The 16,561-nt window shown below is 40.8% G+C and overlaps 1 protein-coding gene across 3 annotated transcripts in view; it reads left to right on the forward strand.

Moving 5' to 3' along the window:
- Jph1 (junctophilin 1) overlaps positions 1-15,774 on the forward strand; it is a 77,864-nt gene extending 62,090 nt beyond the window's left edge. The window contains exons 4-6 of one of the 3 annotated variants that reach the window (XM_048359042.1): positions 5,878-6,515; positions 13,235-13,334; positions 13,508-15,774. In XM_048359042.1, coding sequence (XP_048214999.1) covers positions 5,878-6,515; positions 13,235-13,315 — 719 coding nt within the window. In that variant the 3' untranslated portion in view covers positions 13,316-13,334; positions 13,508-15,774. The remainder of the gene's footprint in view (positions 1-5,877; positions 6,516-13,234; positions 13,335-13,507) is intronic. The other 2 variants (XM_048359044.1, XM_048359043.1) reach the window with 2 other exon arrangements.
- Positions 15,775-16,561: the final 787 nt, after the last annotated feature.

Consider the following 16,561-nt stretch of genomic DNA (forward strand, 5'->3'; position numbering starts at 1 on the left):
AAGCACAGATAATGAAACCAGGGTTTTAGACCCCAGACTCCAGAGGTCCTGTATCTCAAGATATGGCACCTGCCCCTGTAGGACATGTTAAGAGATATGGTAAAGGGCAGAGATAGATTTATTACATGGCACATACATGGTACAGGAAGCCAGCATATCATTACATCTTCAGTCATCTTCAAATTAGTCATGATCTATTCATGACTGTATGCAAACCTACAGAGGTTTAAATAGACAAAGAATTAGGGACAGGAGCAAAATATGCACATAAGTAGTTGGCTGAAACCTCTGTAGGTTTATGAAGGTTTGTGATCTATTCATGAGTATGTTATACTTGGGATTTGGTCTTAAGTGTCAGCAGCAATGGTGTCTGATAGCACGTTGCTTCACGATTGGTCAGCTGAGCCCTTGTTACAGTTAGGGTCATTGATGTCTGGTCCAGTCTTCTGTCTGGCTCCTTCCTTGGTGTTCAGATGACTATAAAGTGACCTGCAGGAAAGAATGACTCAAGGCAAACATACAAAAGCTTTTCTCCTGCCCATACATTGCAGACCAAAGTATGTAGTCATGCTTTTCAAGTACTTGTTACAATAAAGCAAGGTGTAACAAATGCCAAGAGCTACAGAAAATCTAGAAACATCACTGTACTAAATGAGGGAGGAATAGGGGGGAATGACACATAGATTTTAAAGGTCTAGGATTTACAGTGTCAGGCAAAGACTTAACACCAAAAAAGCAAGAGGGGCACAGTTGGGTCGCTGGTGCTTAGGTATGGTGTTACAGAGTGATCTTTTCCAAGAGTTCTATGTCAAGGGAAAAAACTGGTCATAATGGGTATTTTCTTTCATGTGCATCTGTTTTCGGTCTTTGATGGGATTTAAATCCTCTCATGCATGTGTGGGGGGGGGTTGTTTGTTTGGAAGGAGACTCTGCGTTTGTTTGCACTAACCTCTAATCAAAGCAATTTTTATGGTGTGAAATGAAGTCGTACTTCCTAAGTACCTTGATGAATTACCCCTTCTAGGGTGTAAGAGTTACAGAAGAGTGAGTGAGTGGGAAATGGGGGGCTGCCCTGTGCTCCCCAGTGATGCTGTCACAAGGACAAGCTGGACAGTCAGGAGGCAGTGAGTTTGAGTTGCTCTACCAATGAACAGACTTGCCATTGTCTGCAGATGCTAATTCTTGGTTCTGTTGTTCATTCTGCTAGGGTATAGAGTCCCTCTAGACTTCCACTAGGTGCTAGTCACAGGTAAATGATACAGAGGTCATCTTAGTTTCCCAGACTAAATGGTAAAGCCTTTTATGATGTACATGTATTTGAAGGGAAAGAAATATTGTGGGAAAATGTAATTCCACCCTTTCTTAGCAAAATTAGCTTCATATAAGCAAGTTGTCCATCAGTAATGAATACATCCCAGTAGCATGAGATGACAGTGGGTCTCTTTGAGGCTAGGGCCGCAGGGAGGGAAAGCTGCAATCCCCTTTGACCCAAAGCCAGCACTTCCTTCAGCGGCTGTATAGAAGGCCTTTCTTACTGAGTATTGTGGATCTTCTCAAGGGACCATGGCTCATGCTTTCCACTCTGCCTTTACAGGGTGATCAAATCAGAGAGACATTTGCTAGCTGGGCTTTCAAGTACTTCTCCTCACTTCATTTACATACCTCAGTTACAAGTGTTGCCTTTGTGTGTAGTGCATATGCCTTAACCCTAGATAAAAGTGTGTCTGTCATGGCTTGCATTTCGAATGTTCTCATGCTAAGTTACCTATTTTCAGGAACTGGCAGTATTTTCACATACTGACCATCTTAATTCAATCCTTATGCCTTTAATTTAAACATATATCATTTACACTTCATTTACAAATTCAGAGGGAAAATAAAACAGACATGGAGGCTATTAAGTGCTCTATGGGTTAAATTAGTGGAATTTAACCCTTCCAAGGAGTTAATAATAAAATGCTTACAAATGGGATATATGGGAATGTGTGTGTACATAATTGCATACACACAGAGAAACTGAAATTGCAGTTGGTGTGCCCTCCCTCTCCTTGAGAATTTAGAACTTTGCTCCCTGATGGGTAAACTTGAAATTGGTCATGTGATCCTCCATGATCTCAAGGCTATAAAGACTGCAGGAGTTCCTTGTAACATGACTGGGAATATGAAAACATCTAAAAAGGATTGGGTCACCCGAGAAGTATAGAAGAAAAATGAGTCACAGAGGCAAAACTTGGCAGTGTGTATCCAGAGCATGTCCAGAGGAGGAGAAGCCTGAGCCAAAACCTGAGAGTATTGCAGTGGCTTGGCAAGGACATTTCTATTATAGGGCAGGATACTGTGGCCAGTGGTGAATGGCACTATTGGCAAGATCATCATGACTGAGGAAATGGACGCATCATGTTAGCTCAACCTGATGCCATTACCTAGTTGATTCATCTCATGCTCCTTGTTCTGATTCCACATTCACCAGTAATTTATGGTGGCAAGCCTGCAGGGAGAGTGTGTACTGGTGGTGTCAGCGTGGGTCTTGTGGCCTGTGTGATATTTACACTGCTCTCTGTGAACTAATGGATAGGCCTTCATCAGTCTTGTGAGCTTTGGATATGGGTAATGCCCCCAAGCAGTGGGGCTACATCCAAATACTACAAAATCAAGTTTCTGAACAAGGAAGTCCAGATGAAGCTGAGAAGTAGAAGGGATTAAAGAACTGGACGACTGGGAAACTATATGCCTGGCTCCTTTTCTTTCCATCAAGATTTTAGTTTGTCTTTAATTTCAGGTGCTATTAAATAGGGAATTAAAATTATGCATTCATCAGTGGTCTGAGCATGGGTTAAAGAAACTGAAACACTGACTTGGAACATGGTGAATTTATTACTTTGAGCCCTCTTGGGAGAGAGCCAACCTGCTTCTCTAGGCAACAGCTCAACAAGCTTTGTCTTCCTCTGCTGAAGCAGGCATGTGCTCACGCGCGGCATTTAGATGATTTAAGGTGGAAGTGAAGCCTTTAGGTTATTCCATGTTAACTAAGCTTGCATTTCTGGCATGAATTAGAAGTCCTTAAAGATCAAAGTGTATCTTTAATTTGTAAATAAATGTCTGTGCCTATCATCAACATGGAGGAATAAAGCATTTAGGAGTGATGAGCTGCAGGTTCGCCTTCCAGACCAAAAATTCTGAATATACTTATTCATGAAAAAGGAGAAGTGAATAATATACTAGGACATATAAAATTGGTGATACGTGAGTTTGCTTGTTATTACTATTTGCTCCCAGTATTCCTTTCACAAATGTGGACTGAGGGCCAGACAAGTGCAGGGCCTGGGAATGGATGTGCTGTGGCTCACACTGAGTACAGTGTTGTGTTCACTGGCATGGTGGCATTGTTACAGATGGGATGGAAGGTCCAATGGAGAGTGGCATTTTTTCCATATGGATTACAAAAGTGGCTTTGCTACAAGTTGTATCGCCTTTTAGAATCTTTTAATTGGGTCCTCTTTCCCTGATTGGCAGCCTGTAGAGAAAATTATTATTATTACTTAGTGACTCCTGCTGCCACTATTAAACATTTAGTAAAGCACTACTCCAGTAGACATTTGTTTTGGCTTTGGCTTACTTGGGCCCATCCTGGGGATTTCACTCAGAACTTATGAGGCAGGTACCTTACCACTTGAGCTAAGATGCCAGCCCCTTTGTACATTGGTTATTTTCAAGGGAGGGTCTTTCAGGATGCCCACTCTGACCCAGGCTATGATCTTCCTCCTTATGCTTCCATTATAGGTGGGATAACAAACACAAAAACTAATGCACCTATTCGTTGATAGAGATAGAGTCTGGAAAACTTTTATGCCTGGGAAGGCCTCAAATTGAAATCTCTCAATTCTTGCCTCCAAAGTCATTAGAATTACAGGGTTAAGGCCACACCCAGCCCTTTATAGACATTTGTTTTGGGAACACTGCCCACAGCCAACCTATTGAGACTTACCTTGAAATTCAAACCAAATTCCTTGGTGCTACCATCTGCCATTGTTTGTCCAGAGCCTTTGTGCCAACTTGGACAACTTGCCTTGGTGTCAGTGAATGGTGCTGACTGTCATTTCATACTGTATGGCATGTCTTGGAGCATGTGACTTGCATCTGAGTTCTTCCCTATGTCAGTCTCCAGGAGGGACAAAGCTGCCATTAGATTCACAGATAGGGTCTCAGAAATGGTGGCTTCATGCAACACTATGAACACTTGTCAAGGCTTCCCTCCCTGGCAACATTCTGGCGGATCCTCTCAGTGAACCACTGCATCTTATCAGTTTTATGTGGCTGGCACCATGTTGCTAGCACACATTACTACCCAGACCAAGTAGCAGGCACAGCATGTGCCTTCCAGAGAAGTCTTCTAGTCCAGAGAAACTTCTGTCCTCTGCCCCACTTTAAATGTCTTGTTTAAAATGCATTTATTCTTGAAAAAAAATCCAGCTGTGTACTTCCCTGGTTTATTCATTTGACACATGACTATGTCACCTAGGAGCCATTTTCTACCAGAAGTAGTCAGGTAAGACTGGTAGAGGGTCCACATCTCAACATGTAAATTTTGCATGCTTTCAAACCCCTCTAGCTGGATACCATAGGAAATCACCTGGAGTGGGGCTGAAGGCAGAAAAGGCACTATGAGCACACAGTGCTGTGGTGTGAACAAGAGCCGGTCACCTCTCCAAGCAAAATGATTATGGTAGTTTCTCCCAGGTGTAGTTGAGAGCTAATGTGTCAGTTCCTGCCCCTTTATGAGAAGGTGGCCAGCTGTGCTATGTGACCTCAACTGCACCTCATGAGTTGGGAAGTGGCTGATAGGTAGAATGGTAGCCAGTGTGCCTGTGACTTGCTTGTGGGACAAGGCTGAGGCTAATCCACTGCCTTGGAGAGCTGACTCAGGGCCCCACACTGGTCTCTCTCTGACCACTGGCACTATGCTTCAGTCCTCACAGCCTGTGCCATCTTGCCACATACACTCCGTTATATCTCACTCCTGTAACATAGTTATGCAGCAGAGTCACTCTGAAAAAAAAAAACAAAAAATAAAGTTCTAGTTATAAAAAATAGGATCATGGGCTGAGAATGTGGCTTAGTGGTAGAGTGCTTGCCTACCATGCATGAAGCCCTAGGTTCGATTCCTCAGTACCACATAAACAGAAAAAGCCAGAAGTGGCACTGTGGCTCAAATGGCAGAGTGTTAGCCTTGAGCAAAAGTTCAGGGACCATGCCCAGGCCCTGAGTTCAAGCCCCAGGACTGGCAAAAAAAAAAAAAAATAGAGTCATTTACCAGCAACCCTGAAATATATTTAAAAAACATAAGAATCCTGAGACCACAGAGCCAGACAACTGCTTTGTCCTAAACACTGCAGGCAAATCTGATTGTCAGAGCTGTGAGTAGACTACAGAGAAGTAACTGAACTACAGAAGGTTTTCTAGTCAATGTCAATGTCATCTATCTAGTCTAGTCAATGTCATCTATGTACAGCTTCTTTGCACAAGTGTCTGCCTTCTATGTTTTAGTTACTCAACATTATTTGGATAAACTTATGTCATTTGCCAACTCCACTCAGTATTCTGCTGATATTCAGGAACAATATAATTATTAGGAAAATTAGAACTGCTGAACATTGATGGCTGTCAAAACTATAAATAGTGGTCTGTGTGAACTTAAAAGCACCTTTCTGCAGTAAATAATCTCTCCATTGGAGAAATGTACTCACACTTAATCAAGTCTTTGTAAATGTGTTTTCTCAGTTAATATCATTTCACACACAAAAAAGACATCTAACATACAAACAAGGCTTTACACCTTTTTATCATCATCCTTTCCTTGTACTTTAATTTTTTTTCCAGGCCCTGATTACATCAAACAAAGATATCAGGAGGGTGCCGACTCTAAAGAAAATCCTGAAGAAAAGGTACCAGAAAAGCCACCCACACCAAAGGAATCTCCTCATTTTTATCGCAAAGGCACAACACCACCCAGATCCCCTGAGGCCAGTCCAAAACAGAGCCACTCTCCCCAGCCCTCCTCCCCGAGGCCCTCCAAGAAGCAAAACCCCAGCTCAGGGGCAAGACTTAGTCAAGATAGAAGGAGTGTGGATGAGCAGGTGACAGCCATTGTCAATAAGCCCTTGATGTCGAAGGCCCCCTCAAAGGAGGCAGGAGCAATGGTGTCCAAATACTCTGGCCGCCACCACGTCCCCAACCCCAGTAATGGGGAGCTGCATTCTCAGTATCACGGCTACTATGTGAAACTGAATGCCCCCCAACACCACGCAGAAGAGGAGAATGAGGATGGAACAAGCCACTCTTCCTCAGCACTGGTACACAAGCCGTCGCCTAACAAGTGGAGTCCCCCTAAGTCTGTGACAAAAGCAGTTGCCAAAGAAAGCAAAGCTGAGCCAAAAGCAAAGAAGTCTGAACTTGCAATACCAAAGAATCCAGCAAGCAACGATCCATGCCCTTCTTTGGAAAAAGAAGCCAATTCAGTAAGTATCACAAGAAGTGTTGTCCTTTCTCCCCTTGGCTTTGTTCAGGGTTGGGGGTGACTGCATTGTGGTGACAGCCAGGCCTTGGTAGAGCACAGGGGTGTTTAGGGTAGAGTATAACACGATTACACTTGGAGACAGCAAAGAGCTCTCCAGGCTGGATGTCCTGAGCCTACTCAGTTGCCCTCCTTATACATAAACTGGGTAGGAAAAACCTGAGGAGCCAAAGACAGCTCATGGATATATAGAGCTGTGTGAGCTTTTTTTTTTTTTTTTGGCCAGTCCTAGGCCATGAACTCAGGGCCTGAGCACTGTCCCTGGCTTCTTTTTTGCTCAAGGCTAGCACTCTGCCACTTGAGCCACAGCGCCACTTCTGGCCATTTTCTGTATATGGGGTGCTGAGGAATCGAACCCAGGGCCTCATGTATACGAGGCAAGCACTCTTGCCACTAGGCCATATTCCCAGCCCCTGTGTGAGCTTTTGTAGTGAGCTTTGTGGTAGCTTCCTCTCTCCCGACAAGAAGCCTGTGACCAGTGCCTCCCAGACCTCTAGAAGTGAGGTGTGCTGGGTCATCCTTACACACACACACACACACACACACACACACACACACACACACGCCACCATCTTTACACAAAAGGAATTATCTGCTAGGAGATTCTGTTATGAACTATCTTCTCACAAAATTTTAGCTTGGATTTTACCTGACTAGATAGCTTTACTACCAGAATATTTGTCATTCCAAATGAGACATCTTTCAACAATTTAATTACTTTAGTTGTGTACCTTCTGAATGAGAATGATTCCAGAATTTCAGTGTTCTTTTAGATGCTATTTCTCATTACTAGTTTGTCTTGAACATGTAAGATATTTGTTAGTATAATTATTGATGTCTGTATACTTCATGAAATTTATATGTAGAAGTATATTTTATCAAATTCTGCAGAATTTATATAGTCCATATAGTTTCTAAAAATCTGACTTTTTATTATACAAATCAACTAACTGACCCACCAACTTGGTCACCTATGCCTTCAGATAGAGGGGTTAAATATTAAACACAGCTTAACAAATAGGATGCTACTAATCTGGTTATGCTAGTAATTTCAGAAATATGCATAATACCGTGGCCAACAATATTATAGGGCAGCTCCTGTTCATCTTTGGGGAACCTACTCTTAGGGGTGGTAGAGCTCCTGCCAGTAATCATGAGGCCCTGAGTTCAATTCCTAGGACTGCCAAAACACACACACACACACACACACACACACACACACACACACACACACACACACACACCAATAAAAACTTTAAGCTAAGCCGGGCACCCATAGCTCACACCTGTAATCCTAGCTGAAGTTCAAGGTTTGAAGCCAGCCCAGAAAAGTCCCATTGAGGCTCTTACCTCCAATTAACCACTCAAAAACCAGGAGTGGCACTGTGACTTAAAGAGATAGAGTGCTAGTGTTGAGCATAAAGAGGCTCAAGGATGGCGCCCACGCCCTGAGTTCAAGCCCCTCAACTGTCAAAAAGGAAAGTTTACACTTAGCATCAAACATTTAAATTTATCTTTTTTTATTAAGTAGTTGTGCAAAGTTGTACAAAGCTGTACAAAGTTGTACAATTCTATATGTCAGGTTATGAGTATAAGGTATCTTGCTGATTGCCACCCCTTCCATCATTCTCTCCTATTTTCCCCCTCCCCTCGCTACCTTCAAGCTCATAGTTCAATTTCTATATAACATATAGCAAATACTTGCAAATACTTGCAAATACTTGCTTATCCTTATTCCCCCCTTTTGTGAAATGCATTTTTGAATTAACTAATGCTTAAAATCTCCTATGCTTGTTTCTTTTGCTAGTATTGATTAAATACTAGTCCTTTTTTCTCAAATTTTCATCTTGCTAATTAGCTAATTATAGATTATCTGGACTAATAACTTCCTAATAGTCAACCTGCATGGTTCAAAACAGACTAATTTTATAAGACTCTCCACTATTCAATAAGCATTCGTTCTTTTTTTTTTTTAGCGTACATTCTTAAAAATGAGCTTGGCGCCAATGGCTCACAACTGTAATCCTAGTTACTCAGGAGGCTAAGCTCTGAGGATCACTATTCAAAGCCATCCTGGGGGCTGAGGATATGGCCTAGTGGCAAGCGTGCCTGCCTCGGATACACGAGGCCCTGGGTTCGATTCCCCAGCACCACATATACAGAAAACGGTCAGAAGCGGCGCTGTGGCTCAAGTGGCAGAGTGCTAGCCTTGAGCGGGAAGAAGCCAGGGACAGTGCTCAGGCCCTGAGTCCAAGGCCCAGGACTGGCCAAAAAAAAAAAAAAATCACAAAGCCATCACAAGCCATCCTGGGCAGGAAAGCCTGTGATATTCTTAAGTCCAATAAACTACTGAAAACAAAAAGGAAAAGGAAAAGCCAGAAGTGGAGCTGTGACTCAAGTGGTAGAGCATTAGCCTTGAGCAAAAGAAACTCAGCAACAGTGCCTAAGCCCTGAGTTCAAGCCCCAGGATTCACACACACACACACACAAAGTTTAGCATGGATATACCAGTAGCCAGATATTATTATCAGTCCTGAACTTTTAAATGTGATAATCACTTCTCATTAACAGTCGTCATGTATAGTTTCATAAAGCCTCAAGTGTATAGCAGTAACAGTTTGCCTGATTTACAGGTGGGAATTCAAACAATGCTAGGTCAAGTTTACACCCTGGTGTAACTGAATGACTTCAATTGGCTCCCCCAAGTCATAGAGAATTATATGTCTCAGTGCCCTTCTCATTAGTCTGTGATGGAAAAACAGTCTTGTTGCCTAGCTCATACTGGTAAGATTCTCTAAAACAGTACCTTAGGGCTGAGTGTGGTGAATCACTTCTGCAATCTCAGCTACACTGAAGGCAAAAGTAGGAGGATTGTGGTCTAAAACCAATCCAAGATAAGGTACAAGAGCCTATTAGAAAAGCAAACTAAAAATGAAAGAGCAGGGGCATGGCTTAAGTGGTAGAACACTTGCCTCATGAGTACTTGACCCTGAGTTCAATTCTAAGCACTGGAAGAAAAAAAAAAAAAACAGTACTATAGGAGATAGTGGGTAAATTCACAGCCTCCTTATTTAGAAAAACGTCATCTGTTTTACTTATGTGCAGAATCCTCCTGGTTCTTAGAGTAAGCTAAACATCTGCCATCTCTGAAGGCCAGTCTCCAGGGCTCCTCTTTGTGCTCCAGCAGCTCTGGAGACTCCCTGATCTCATGCTGCCTGTGAGTGTGAGAGGAAAGTTCCAGGAAAGAAAATGACTTGCACCTTCATGTAAAAATACTGTCTTACTACTACTCGTAGTAGAAAACTGCCTGCCTTTCATGCTCCTGAGGATGGACCTCCACTTCTCTTCCCTGAGAGTTAGGAAGTGACATAGTCTTCAGAAAGGTAGTTAATGAATGGCCTCCAAACAATAGAGTAGTGCCTACAATGTGGAGCTAGAAAGGCACTGTGCACAGGTAGAGTTACAAGCAATATGTTTCAATTCATAGACACCTTCCCACAAAATCAGACAGTTGAGAGAAACCGAGAATAAATCAGTCAGTGGTCTTGGTGGGCAGCTAAGCAATCCAGGTGAGTCAGATCTCTTCTTGGAGGTCCGGCCCATGACCAACTTGATCTGTGATTTTATAGTCAATGAGCTCCTGTGAGTGAGGCAATCATAGCCTAGAGCTTGGGGTCTTGTGCAAAACCTCCTGGGTTCAAATCCCAGCTCTACTGCTTGCTAGCTTTATGATTCTGCTTAACACATTTGCCAACTGCTCTGTGCCTTTGGTTTCCTCATCTGCCACTAGCCAATGGAATTATGAAGATTAAATAATTCTCATGAAGTTCTTAACACAGTGCAAGCTCCAAGTAAGTGCTACAAAGCAATGCCTATAAGTACGATGTTTGTTTCCATGTATACTAGTTGAAGCATAAATAGTTCATAAATATTCTAAAAAGTTGGCCCAGCCACAGTACCACCCTGGAAATACAGAATATCTTTTGGGACACAGACTAACACATAGAACAAATTGAGTAAGTATGAGAAGAACAGGGAGGCTTCCTCCGTGATGACTCTATAAGCTTTCTTGAGAAATTTGTGATCCCAACAAGCAGTGGTTGCGTGTGGCACACATTCTACATGACAATGACATTTTAAACTCTGGTAGGAGCCAAAATAGCCATTGTTAGATCCTAGTCAGTTAGTCGAAAAATTGAGAATTCTCCAATAAGGAATCTCAACACTTTCTGAAGATTGGCTGCCTTTTTTCTCAGCCATTATTACTAATAGCAGCTTCCAGGTTTGTTTTGAGATTTTCCCCTATCTTTCTCTTGAATTTGTAAATCCTAAAATTTCCCTAGTGAGATCAAGTTTGAACCTCACCCCAAACAAAAGGTAAAGACAGATAATCAAAGTTGGCAAAAAAAAAAAAAAAGTTAAACCTTCTCTTTAGTTAGAGCACTTAAATTTACATAAACATTTAAAATGAGTGATTATCTCTTGATGAAAAGGAAAAACATGATCAATTTCTTGAGCTAGAATTTCTTTCCATATTTTGATCTCTTCTGTTTTGTTTTTCTAACTGACTGCCTGAAAGTTTCTTCTAATCTGGACTTAAACTCCACCTCCCGTGACACCTGTCCCAGTCAGTCTGGAAAAGCAAGACTGAACTTTTTTTCATTTTGCTATTTTAAGCTATAATTGGCCACCACAGCCATATTTGTGGGACTTCACCTTAAAGCTTTCTGCGCCATAGCCTGCTTCAGTATAAAAAAAAAAAAAAAAAAAAAAAAAACCACAGAGGTCATGACTTGGTTTCAGCCACCTAAACGTAGCGTCCTACATTTTTATTTTTCACCTGGTTGCTGTTTGAGCCTTTTATGGATGCTTTACTCTCATCTCCACCGTGTCACCTTTAAAAATAGTTTTAAAAGTAGAGCTACAATGCTAGGATAAATATGTGTGTATTAGAATATATGCAGGATAAATTTGTATATGTGTTCAGTAGAAAACACATAAGTATTTTCATCCTGAATAAAGCTCTCATTCATTATTCATTGATTCCAGGTTATCAATACAATGATATGCAGGCCAAAACTTGCAGAAAGATAAGCTGCTAAATTCATTCCAAGATAATCCTTAAACCCAGAATACTACAGTTCTAAATGATTTGTATAAATCCACAGAACCTTCTAAAAGTTTATAAAATGGGAAGTAATGATGGAAACACAGCCTAAGTTTTCGTTTGTTTCCTTCCTTTTTCTGGGACTGAGCCATGGCATGCCAGACAAGGGTTCTATCACCGAGCCTACATCGAAGCCCTACACTAAGGTGTGTGTGTGTGTGTGTGTGTGTGTGTGTGTGTGTGTGTGTGTGTGTGTTTTCCAGTCCTGGGGCTTGAACTCAGAGCCTGGCTACTATCCCCCTGACCTTTTTTGCTCAAGGTTTGTGCTCTACCACTTGAGCCATAGGTCTGCTTCTGGCTTTTTGGTGGTTAATTGGAGATAAGAGTGTCACAGACTTTCCTTTGCAGGCTGGTTTCCAGCCTCGGTCCTCAGATCTGAGCCTCCTGAGTAGCTGGGATTACAGATGTAAGCCACCAGTGCCCGGCACATTAAGCTTTTGAAGTTGACTTTCAGAAACATGTATGATTCTGCTTCCACTTAAGACACTAAACTCAACACTATATCATTTCGGTTCTCTGCTCCTCATCTTGCCAATCAATCGCAGTCAGTGATATGACTCCAGCTCTGGGCCTGAAAGATGAGCCTCTTGGCCAATGGCAAATCCAGTCTTCCTCACTTCTTCCCCCACTACTAAAAATGTACATTTATAACATTCCAACATAGTCTTATTTGGTGGCCAACTATAACATAACTGTTTTCCTCATTTGTAAAGTAAGCACAATAAAGTTTCAAATCCAGTTTGGAATATTTCTAGTGCTGTTTAAGAGTTAGACTGTATTAGAAAGATATGATCTTGGCATTGCTAGTAAAATAATGACGGCTTCTCCACAGGCAAGGTCAGAATAGATGGGTCATATGAGCTTTGTTTAAACAAATAAAAGTTTGAGGACTTTGGGCTATCTAGTAGTTATTATAGTGGTATTTGTCAAAAATGGATTCCACAATTTGCTAAATATAACTTGATTCCTGAAATGGGATGGTTATGATTAGAGAAATGAAAAGTTGGACCTTACAAAATGACTTCTGAGAGTGTTTAGCTTCTCACTTACAGTTTCCACCTACAAGCTCCAAAGAGTCCCAGGAGGAAGCAAGAGTGAGAAACGTATTTCAAGTTTTTCCTTGGAGGCATCATTGTCTTCTGTTTTTACTGTTCTTTTCTATCTGCCAGGATGAGGACACCACTTTTTGTGGTCTGAGATAAAGTCTAATTCCCACTAGCTCTGGGCTGTAGGGGTTGGTCCCAACCTAGCCTGAAAACCTTTAGTTAGTTCGTATTGAATGTATTTTTAACCTAATTCAGGACTGGATTCATTTTTAAGTGAAAGTTCAGCAACATCTCTATCTAAACATAGCATTACTATTTTTAATTTCTACCTTTTGGAACTGCTGTTACCGTTTGGCCATATGTGTTTCCCTGTACTTTTGGTAATTGGTTCTGACAGTCTATTTTGGTAATATATTATATTGTGTTTGTTTTGTTCTATTTCCCTTCCAGGGCCCTAATTCAGTCATGATTGTCCTTGTCATGCTGCTGAATATCGGGTTGGCCATTCTTTTTGTGCACTTTCTAACTTGATCGGAATCAGGAAAAGAAGGTAAGAACAGCCTTAATTTCAAAACAAAAATTTTGAATAAATACCATTCTATTCTCGTATTTGAATTTATCATTCTTTTTAATGATGACATATTGTCCTTCACTTTAATTTTGGCTGTGCCTGAATGTGATTCCACATAGTTACTGAATGCTATAACTGTTTTGACCCTTCAGTGAAGTCATGACAACTAGTGGTGTTAGCCCACAGTTCTGCCGACGTGTCCTCAGCCCTTTAAATGGCACAGACACAGGCAAGGAGGCTTGGAATTAGGATGGGATCGCAAGAGAGATGAAACTTGGAAAATTCAGCCAGAGGACCTGTTCAGTTCCCCCCGGGAATGCTTTGTGGCTTTGGGGTCCTCTGGGAGCTGAAGCAAGCAGCCATGTTGGAGAGCAAAACTTAATAATCATTCTTTTTTAAAATCTGCTGAAGCAGCCCCATCCAGCGAAGTTCTTGGCATCAGCTACTCCATCTGTCCCAGCAGAGTGTGACTAAACTGGAAATGTATGGAGCTGCAATTTTTTTTTTTTTGATGGAAGTCAACAGCTGCCTTACTATTTTACCATCTGACGTTTTTAGTAGGGAGCTGGGGAAACGACTGCCCGAGGAATGCGGTCGGAGGATTGTGTTGCTGTGGACTTGGTTCCAACACTCACTCCTAGCTCATTAGAAGAACTAGGTAGCAGCATCACTCACCAGTCTTATGCCATGACCTGCTGCTTTAACATCCCCTGGAATGTTCCGGGAGAGAACATTTCGTTTGCTTGTGCACGACTCTGCTCATTTTTGCCGTTTATTTAAATATGATGGATACTCATCTACCACCTGCAGTCCTGGCGGGACAGCACACACAGGTCACATCTCAAGGAAAAGAACCAACAAGATGCTAATGGAAATGTGTTTGTTTTCATAGCCGTACATCATTTTTCATGTCATTTATTCTTCCTCAACCTAAAAGAGGCTATCTTTAAAATTTAGCAAGCTGAAGGTAATTTTAAATATTTTAACAGGACTGAGATGGATTTTTATGCACTGAGGAGGTGCTAAAATTTAAAAGCTGAAAGACACCAGAATTCTAAGAATGATAGTGAAAATGTTGCATGGATTGCAGTAATCAGTATTTAAAGGATTCAGTTTCATTGCTGACGTACTTTACAACCAAATAAAATCTTTCAGTGGCTATGTTAATTCCCATGAAAGTTAAGCAAGATGCTATTAATAACTGCTCTTTTTTGTTTTCGTTCTTGTTCCCAACTTAATTTTTTGTTGATACTTTCAGGTAGCAAAGGCTTTGTTAAAATCACTGCTCCTCAATTTTCTGCCTTCTGTGTTTTTCAAAGTCCTTTTGTTATTTCATTTGGAATTTTAAAAGCTTAGACGTTTTTATTTTCAATATATTTGGTCTTTTGCAATCCTCTGTTGTTCTGACATATTCTGATCTTTTTTTGCTGTTTTATAATTTATCCTTTATGACTCAGAAGCATGCTTACTTAGGAGAAACTACATGGTCATTATAAAAGTAGTAACTTAAAAAGAAATCGGGGAGGAAAAGTTTGTGTCAAGTCTCTTTAAGACACTGCATTGTGGAGGGGGAGGTCTTCCTTACGATTTATGATTTGCATGGTTTAATCAAATTCTTTTTACCTTGTTAAGTAAGCTATCTTTTAATGCAGCAGGGCCAGCTCACTGAATTCCCACAGCCGCACAGGTGTACACTGTGTGCCTTTTTACCTGCAGGGTAGAAACTCAGTGGTGTTTTTTGCAGAAGTACACTATGTTTGAGAATCCTGGCTATGACCAATATGGAAAAAAAGCAGAAGGCAGAAGGAGAGCAAGTGAAAAATTTACAACTTGTATATTTATTTTTTACATTTTTGCTTTCACTTTTCAATTTAGGAAGTACATTTTTACCCAAGAACAAACTTATGCTCCCATGTCAGTCTCCGCACCCCTCACTGCTCTTCCCTTACGCCGTAGCTCCTTATGCTGGGAAAGTGGATTTTTTTTAAGAAAATAAAATATTTGATCTTATAAGTTTATTTAAAACATTGTAATGCCTTGGAAATAATGGGTAACAGATAACTAAGATATGTTTATAAAATGAGCATGTTGGTTCCATTTATAAATATATGTATGATTTATAAGCTTTTTTAAAACAAAGCTCAAATTGTTGGTATTTTTCTAAACTGTGCACAGCTGTATTTTACATGATGGCTCTTTCTAATGGGTTGTTATACTGCACTCTACATTTTGGACAGCACATGAAGTCTGCCAATGTACTTCATAAAAACATGACTTTGTTTATTTAAAGTTTCTTGCTGTGAAAAAGAACTCCCTACCTGTGAGTTCCTTTATTTATAATCCTTGAAACCAAAATGTATAATGTACAGTTTTCACAACTGTATCTGCTCTAATAAAAAATGTTGGTTATTAATAAAGTTGGAGGTGTGTTTACTTTGTGAGTAAATTACTGTCTTGAAGTATGTGGATTTTTTCTTTTTTAGTCTTGATGGTGTTGAGGGTTGCTATAAACCAACAATGAGGAGACACCCAAAAGGTTAAAGCAGACTAAAGTAGACATGGGCCTAGGCCTTCCAAATCATTGTGAAAAGCAAGAGTCACTGCTCAGCCTAGTGCCTGCATTCTATAGAGAAAAATAAACAGGGTTTTTTAGACTGTTATTACTTTTAAGCAAAACTCTAAGGTTTTTATTATTATTTTTATCTTCCAATAGCTGTACCGTGGGGATTCAATTCAACATGCCAGTTATGTCACTGCATTAACTTACTGTCACCCTTTTTTTTAATCATTCTCCCCATCTCTCCCAGCCTCACCTATCCCCTTCATTTTCCTAGTTCCATGTTCACAGTCATACATTGAATATTATGACTTGTATTCTCCCACTTGTCAGTCCATCTCCCCTTGACTTCATCCCTTTCCCTCGACCCCAGCTCCAGAATCAGCTTCCTGCTATTCATTTTGTTAGACTCTAAGTTAGTTGTTCAAAGGAGTGACACCATTGAAATTCTCCTCTATAAGCAAATACTCCCTTTGATCAGCATATATCATACTCTAGTTAATACATTGGTGTACATATGTATATGACCTTGTATATATTTACACATATGTATTTATAAATTAGATCCAACTTCCACATATGGGAGAAAACACACATCCTTTGTCTCTGAGCCTGACAACTTCACTTAACCTAAGCAAACTCAAAGTTG

The sequence above is a fragment of the Perognathus longimembris genome, chromosome 12 (assembly GCF_023159225.1).
Source record: "Perognathus longimembris pacificus isolate PPM17 chromosome 12, ASM2315922v1, whole genome shotgun sequence".
Lineage (NCBI taxonomy): Eukaryota > Metazoa > Chordata > Mammalia > Rodentia > Heteromyidae > Perognathus > Perognathus longimembris.